The sequence below is a fragment of the Apium graveolens genome, chromosome 9 (genome assembly GCF_009905375.1).
Source record: "Apium graveolens cultivar Ventura chromosome 9, ASM990537v1, whole genome shotgun sequence".
Lineage (NCBI taxonomy): Eukaryota > Viridiplantae > Streptophyta > Magnoliopsida > Apiales > Apiaceae > Apium > Apium graveolens.
The window spans coordinates 4624836-4633183 of NC_133655.1; the positions used below are offsets into that span (position 1 = coordinate 4624836).

General features: G+C 34.0%; 2 protein-coding genes across 3 annotated transcripts; both read right to left on the reverse strand.

Moving 5' to 3' along the window:
• Positions 1-19: 19 nt before the first annotated feature.
• Positions 20-1409, reverse strand: LOC141684883 (putative inactive receptor kinase At4g23740). The gene is made up of 2 exons (XM_074490021.1): positions 902-1409; positions 20-581 (listed from the first exon to the last, which is right to left on the reverse strand). Exons 1-2 carry the CDS (start codon positions 1407-1409, stop codon positions 28-30), a joined length of 1062 nt encoding a protein of 353 aa, XP_074346122.1. The 3' UTR covers positions 20-27.
• A 1260-nt stretch (positions 1410-2669) lies between these two features.
• On the reverse strand, positions 2670-5804 carry LOC141683079 (F-box/FBD/LRR-repeat protein At1g13570-like). Of its 2 annotated transcripts, none has more exons than XM_074487779.1 (4): positions 5743-5804; positions 3693-5028; positions 3437-3595; positions 2670-3350 (listed from the first exon to the last, which is right to left on the reverse strand). In XM_074487779.1, the coding sequence occupies exons 2-4, from the start codon at positions 4479-4481 to the stop codon at positions 3033-3035; spliced, it is 1266 nt and encodes a 421-aa protein (XP_074343880.1). In that variant the 5' UTR covers positions 4482-5028; positions 5743-5804; the 3' UTR covers positions 2670-3032. The 2 variants fall into 2 exon arrangements, with proteins under 2 accessions (XP_074343880.1, XP_074343879.1); XM_074487778.1 differs by having other exon boundaries at positions 3693-5102.
• Between the last annotated feature and the right edge of the window lie 2544 nt (positions 5805-8348).

The window sequence follows — 8348 nt, forward strand, 5'->3', positions numbered from 1 at the left end:
CGTTAAATGAGGTTGTAAATCATCCCGTTACTCCAAATCATGAATCATCTCCACAACTTGATCCATGGAAGGCCTTGCTTTAGGGTCATTTCGGAGACACAGTCTTGCAATGCCAATGAAAGCAGCCAAATTCGGATTTACATCTACCATTCTCTTATCAGGTATTCCCTCTAAACCTTCTCTTCTTTTCTTCTCTTTTATGTACTCTCCTAAGTTTGTAACTGAAGCTTTTTTTCCTGTCACAAGCTCTAAAAGCAGTACTCCGAAGCTGTAAACATCAGACTTTTGTGAAAAAACTTTAGGAACTCGGTATTGGTTGTGTGTTAATTCAGGTGCTATTCGACCAGGATTTCTTCTGATGATTGTTGCAGGTGGTATTAGGTAAGGTATCTCGTAGCTAGAAAGACGTGCAGAAAAGTCTACATTGATTAATATATTAGAAGCCTTAATCACTCCACACACGAGAGCTTTACCATTTGCTATCACTTGTTTGTGTACTGCAGTCACTGCCTTTGCTGCATCAAGTGCTATTTGCTGTCGAATCTTCCAAGTTAATGGTGTATATTGAATTCCTTCAGTCCCTACATGCAAAAGATAAACCACTTCTTATTTTTTATTTTTCAACCTAAAATATTATGAAATTAATTTATGTATTTTTATGGTTGCTAAATTCAGATCTCTACAACGTCTTCTGGATAAGGAACTTTAGGAACTTTTACCCTGTCCTACTAACGAGTGAGATATACTGTGTTTGTAAGGTCTGATATCAAACTGTAGAAACATTCATATTGTTTCTCTTTCGATTTGAATTTAGTGATCAGGGAATGTTGTTAGAGATACAGAAAGATAATAGAAGGAAGCAAAAAAAAGCAGACTGATGACTGACGAATAAGATACTAACCATGTAGAAGCTCCTCCAAACTCCCTAAACAGAAGTACTCATGCACAACAAATGCTTCCCCGCCATACCAAAAACTAAAGATCAGTTTTGCAATTGAATCGTTTTGTAGACCTCCAAAGAACTTGATCCAAAACTCAAAATCATCAGAACTAGCCACCTCTGGTCGTATCTTTCTGATAGTAACTGTGGAGCCAAATTTGTGCACTGCTTTGTATAAAGTACCTAGTGTCCCCTCCCCAAGCCTAGGTTTTGGAATTTGAGCTAGCTCTGAAGGATCATACTTCTCTACAATAGCTTCATCACCAAAGATCACCCTTATGGGGCGTGACACTGTGACTTGTAGTAACGATACTGGACTTTCATCGGTTTGTTTCTCATGCTTTGTTTCACATTTTTGTTTTAACTCATAATATTTTTTTAGCGTTAACTTGATCTTTCTGTAACCACAGCAGACTATTACCACCAATATGACAATCAAGAGCAAGTAGTTGGCCTCAAATCTTGTCATATTTGTTTAATAAGGGATTCTGATGGGATTTCTTTGTGGTGCATTCTTGACAGGATCAAAAAGAAGAATCTGAATGATGATTGGTTGTCATTTCTTGTTTCACCTGAATCTTTGGAATCTTCATCCAAGTTGAAGTAAAGAACTTGTTAATGTCAACAAGATGTTGTGAACTCTTGTTTTCTAAATATTGTTACATTGTACAAACAGAATCTTATGTAAACCAATAAATTTCTTGTGTTAAGTCATAACCATCTTGTGTTAAATCACAATCAATCATGCTATATTTATGCTTCATTGTTTTATATATATGATTTGATATTGCACTTGTTGTTATTGGTACATGCGGCTCCCTCCATCCTAAACTGCAAGTCTTTTTTATCTCGTATTAGTTGTTTATCTTTACATTCAACGGAAATTTATGATAAAATTTTCAAATTCACCCTCTTACTTTTATCATTTGCAATGCAATTTTACTCCACTAATATATATTACTAATGCAGTAGATAACATTACTTTTTGAAGGTATTAATTTTTTTTGTTAACTAATGATTTGCAAGTTAATGCTAAAATAAACACTCAAGTTTGCTAGAATCACAGGGAACTGCTAGCAGCCTAACATCATCACTGCCAAAAGACCCCTCATTCATGTTTTAGGTTGATTTCTCAAAATCCCAGCTAAAAATCTTTCTTGCATATTCAAGTGCTTCTTCTGCGCATTATCAGCTTCCAGCACGCTGACTCGCGATAAATTTCTCTTTCCAGTTAAGCTGTAAACACCTCCTTTGAACTTTGATGCAATATAGAGGAATGCTTGTTGAGCTAAGTAAGCATCTGGAATGTCACTAATGTTGGAGTTAGGATTACTACCAGTCACTGTCTCGCTGGATTGAAATCGTGAAACCTGATCAAATGTTCAATCATCATGAATCATCTCTGGTTCATGATGGCTTCAACAACTTCCTACACTCTGGAATATTGTCTGTAGCAACACCATTAGTGTGTGACATTATAGTCTGTCCAAGAAACGCAATATATGACAAGATCAACGTCTTCTCTAACTTGCACTTATTTTCCAAAGCTACTCCAGTGCACGTAAATGAGTTGGTGCATCATTTGGAACAACCTGATATCATTACTGCGGGTGTTTATGGTTTTTTTGTGTGTAAGCAGAATATTAATTCAGATGTGTAACTAGTGTGGGCAACTTCCATAGATATCTGTTCTAAATTTAAGCACGTACAAGATGATGCAATTTGCAAAATCAATAATAAAACCAGAGCAATTTAATCAAAACAAGTATAAAAATGATCACCAGTTTCACCAATCAACTGTACTACATCCAGAAATGAGCTCAGAAATGAACTACAGTCTACAGTCTACAGCACATAGAACTTTGTCTTCTATGTTATCCAATTTAAAACTTATAAAGATGCTTTTGTTCTTCCCCCCTACAAGTTTTGTCCCGGGGGAGGGGGCACTTTGAAACAGAAAAGAAAAAAGGGCATACACTTATCTTGCTTAGCGCAGGTTCTTAGGAGGGTAGGATGACCGCAGCTAACCACAGAGCCAACTGAACTGTTTTGCACATTGAAAGATACACTGAAAGAAACATCAACCTAAACGTCAATAATATAACTCAAAAGGTATTTGTTTCAAGTGTATGATCTGCGCCCCTGATGAAGTTTTGCAGTATTGTAACATCTCTTTTGTCATTGCTGCTGCTGCATCCTTTTTTAAGACGCTAGCAACGTAGTTGATATACATTGTTTTCAATTGCGGAGAATGGGCAAGTAAATACTTGATTAGGTCCAACTCTGTTCTTTGACCTTTGAGATGACAGAAGGTCACAATTTCAAGCTGATCTATGGTACAATCTTCAGAAACGTTTACCCAATAATTGTTGAGATTCCCTTCACCAGCATCCTTTCCAAGCCAATCCACCTAATGAGTTATGATTAATATATGTTTTGCAATTGTCAAACAATAACTTTGGTGACACATTATAAGTTCAAGCGTATTGCGCTCACCAAGATATGTAGCTTGCTCAAGTTGGGAGCACTCCGAATCATACAAAGCAAACAAGAAACCTCAGACACACGAGTTAAATGTATATCAGTGAAAGTCAGAGTCTTGAGGTAATGCAGTGGATGAGGAAATTTATTTGGAGAACCTCCTGCAGCCAAGTACTTCGAAACAAGTCGCAAACAAAGAGCAGAAAAACAATTAGATGTTGATGAGAAAAATAAAGTTACATAGATGGTGTAAGGAGAATTTGAACATTACCTCAATGAAAGAAGTTGATATGGTGATTTTCTCAATTTTATTTAAACAACCGAAAACCTTAACCACATTGGATGTTTCTGACGGCATTTCCATATCATAAGCCACCATGCAAGAAAATTCTATAAGGTTTTCTAACCCAGCTAACGAATATTCTGAAGGCATTTTGGTATACAGCTGACGTAGGTATTTGAGATTAGGAGCACGAAAGTTGATAGGTAAGAGTCCTTTGCAACGGAACAAGTTCAACCTCTCAAGCACAGGGCAATTGAAGACATTTTGTTCTGAAGTAGAGACATCTGTTAAGACGATTTCCTTCAGAAAAGTCAATCCTCCAAATGCAGGTGTAGAGGGGAACCAAACATTTTTTAGGCCCTTTAGATAAAGTTGCTTGATACCCTTACTTGAGAATAACGGAATCCACTGACCAAAACAATCAAGGATTATCTTGGCATCGCAAAAACCAGGAAAACAGAGAGAAAATCTGAGAATGGGGCCATTGTGGAGTAGGAGAACATTACTTATCACACTAACAAAATTAAGAGCTGCTAGTTCTAGACCACGCGATCTGCCAATATAACATGACTTTTCACTTAAGATGTCTTCATCAAAAACAAGATTTGGAATAGTACTCCAACAATTCCTCCAATTCCTCGCCAAGATACTGGTTCTCACTGCATCTCGTATAGGCATAAAACAAAGGATAGTTTCTTGTACATTCCGAGGCAGCACACTGATCCTATCTTCCTCAATATGAGTACGACCGACCTTTCTCTTACTAGACTCATCCATTCTATAAATGTAACTGTGGAGCCAAATTTGTGCACTGCTTTGTATAAAGTACCTAGTGTCCCCTCCCCAAGCCTAGGTTTTGGAATTTGAGCTAGCTCTGAAGGATCATACTTCTCTACAATAGCTTCATCACCAAAGATCACCCTTATGGGGCGTGACACTGTGACTTGTAGTAACGATACTGGACTTTCATCGGTTTGTTTCTCATGCTTTGTTTCACATTTTTGTTTTAACTCATAATATTTTTTTAGCGTTAACTTGATCTTTCTGTAACCACAGCAGACTATTACCAATATATTAGCGATCTGCCAATATAACATGACTTTTCACTTAAGATGTCTTCATCAAAAACAAGATTTGGAATAGTACTCCAACAATTCCTCCAATTCCTCGCCAAGATACTGGTTCTCACTGCATCTCGTATAGGCATAAAACAAAGGATAGTTTCTTGTACATTCCGAGGCAGCACACTGATCCTATCTTCCTCAATATGAGTACGACCGACCTTTCTCTTACTAAATTTATATGATATCTTCGTCCTTCTCTTCTATAAAAATATGCCAGGAATATATGATAGCATAGATATTCCAAGCTAGCTTATTACATAATTAGAAGGCGAATCTGATTTAGTGAGGAAAATTCTTAAGTGTTGGAATCTTATCAAGTACAATATTACTACACAATACTACAAAATACTGTAACTAAACATGCGTATTGCACAATACTCCAACAATGCATAATCAACAATACCCCGACATCAAATGCAAATTCCAATCAAGAATTACAACCACTCTCTTTCAAAATTACCTTTGCACAAAAAAGTAATAATTTTATGCATCAGCTTCCAATTATTAACAAATACTAAAATAACATATTTTTCATCGCAAATTTAGTGAAGTCCAGTAACTTACTAACTTTCTCTTCATTTTACCCACTTTTTCTTCATGTTAATTATCACACATCACTCGTTACACCCATGTATACAAAATTAATCACTCGCTATTATAGAACTAACTCAAATTAGCCGTTAACTTGTAAATTTGTGTCAACTTTTCAATAACAAATTAATACAAAACATATCGATTTGTGACTTAATTTCGATCGGGTATACCAATTCAACACTAATAACAAATATTTACACCAATGAATTAGAAGAATGGTGATAGCACATATAGACGCTGTTTAGATAAATAATAATTAAAAAAAAGTTGTAAGTAAACACAGAGTATATTAAAGTAAACACGGAGTCGATAAAACTTACGTTGCAAATGTGGCAAAAGAGGAGAGAAGCTTCATCAAGAATTGCTGAAATGTGGGCGCTTTGGGACAAATACAAATTTTTATGTGCAAATGTAATGAAAATTTTAGATGTTAATGGGCTAGTGGCTAATGGGCTTCTTTACACATGTTGTCTCCGGCCCAATTCACTGAACCCCACCTAAATTTTACATATTTGGGCCGAAAAATGAAGTCCCTTGTTTCTCAACAACTGGATTCTTATGAAATTTTAAAGTCGATCAAAACTTATTTTGACTAAAAATTTATAAATTCTATTAGGCATAAAAAATTATGAATGAAAATATTATTGGAAAGTATATTTAATCTACTATTATATTTAATTTTTAAATTTCCGAAATTATAAACTAGCAAAGTATAATTCTTGATCAAACTTGAACATATTTGATTTTGAGAAAAATGCCCCTAAGTACGTACTTAGGTAGTTTACCCGAGTATATAATATATTTGTAATGATATAGTTATAATTTACTAAATAAATTTTGCAATTACAATGATACTCCGTAGATTTACATTAAAAAACTCTGCGCAATCATAAATTAAGTGAGTACGTATTTAGGAGCAGGGTGATCGCGGTCCGGTTTGGTTCGGTTTTTGCGTTAAATCAGATTAATTGCGGTTTTAAAAAAATTTAAACCAACCCGAAACTCGTAACCTAATAATACAAACCACTCGGTTCGGTTTTGTTCGATTCGATTTAGCGAGTTTTGGCGAATTAAGACATTTCTTATTAGTGAACTCGAGAAATAAAGTAATATTTTTTTTCTTTTTTTTGCTAAGCAACATTTTTTCTATTTAAACTTTACTTCTTACAACTTACATAATTAAAAATATATTTATGTATTCTTTCATATAAAGTATATCACTCGTATTACTTGCAAATGACTAATATCTAATAACATGTTGATCAATTAATTGTAATAATAAATGTTCAATGTAAAAGAAATTTCAGGTATTCAACATTATTTTTAAAGAAAAGCAATAGACAATCTATTGAAAAGCATGATGATTTCATAATTATTTGATGAGATTTAACACTAATTTAGTTATTGATTATAGGATATAATTGTTTTACGTGATATAATCATAAATATAAAACTGTGTGTGTATTGATGCGGTTCGGATCGGAAGCGGGTTGGGTTAAGGTCAAACCAAAACCAACCCATAACCCGCGGATTTTTAAAGTAGTTGAACTATAACCGCAAATCATATTTTAAATTCGGTTTGGGTAGGTTAAATATTGATTCAGTTTATGCGGATTATGTGGTTTGGGTAGGAGCATCAAACTCTTTGACTTTTCCAATTCATATCCCGTCGGATTTTTAGAAAAGGAAGAATTGGCACTTGAAATGTAAAAAAGATTTAATGGGATGTCTTTGTGGTGCATTCTTGACTGGATCAAAGAGATGAATCTGGATGATAATTGGTTGTTAGAGCATCTCCAAGACTCCAACCCTTCTTCCTTAGCTAATAAGTTCCAGTGTCACTCTAATGTATAACTTAGAGCCAATGTCTCCAATTTTTTCTTCTCCAACTGCCTAAACCCCTTAGCATAAATTATAGCCACCCTGATATGTTTGGCTATATTTATTGAAGGACTCCACATCTGTAGCCAATTATCCACATCATCTCCCCCTGCTTTATTTCTTCTCCCACCACATAATTTGCAAGCACAGGTATGTATTTTCAATCTCTTCTTTTTGTTTAATTTGTATCAAATTAGGGATTCGGTTGTGACTTTGTATGTGCTATGATTTGTTGAAACCTCCTACAATCAGTGTTCTAAAAATCCCCGATTTTTAAAAAAATCCTCGATTAATCCCCTACAAAGTATCCGACCGATTCGATCTTTGAAATCCGATTTATTTTTATTAATTTTTCTTTATTGCAGTATATATAATTTTTTATTAAAATTAAAATACTATATTAATTTTAAAATGAATAATTATAGAAATTATGATATAATAAATATATATTTGTTAATAAATAACTAATATAATCATAATAATATATTAAATATAAATTAATATTATAATACATTCGATTTTTACTCCGATTAATCCCCGATTTTCAATTAATCCCAAATCGGTAGCTCGACCGATCTTCCCCGATTCCCGATTTTTACAACACTGGCTACAATTGAATTTACCAAGATATTTTTCTTTATAGGAAACTAAATTAGGAGGTAGCACAACAGTTATTAATATTAATGTCAATCGAGTAATATTAATATTAATATGCATGAATATATCAATTTTTTGGTCGAAGAAATAAAAACAGAGAAAGTTAATTTCTATGCTGACGAATGTGTACTTTATTGTTTATGAATAGTTGAAGTTTGCAACCTTGTGATGTTGTAATTTATGGGAAAGGAATCTAGCAAATTTGTACATGTTATAGACTTATAGGAGAGATGAGATACAATAATAATTTGATGTATTTACTGGCGGATATATATTATCTTTGCCCTTGTAGAAATGTTTTTATAAGACTCGATACTCAAACTCTTAATCAATCAAGTATTATTTTGATTGTAGAAATTCTATTTTTCTACTTAAAGCTCTATAACCT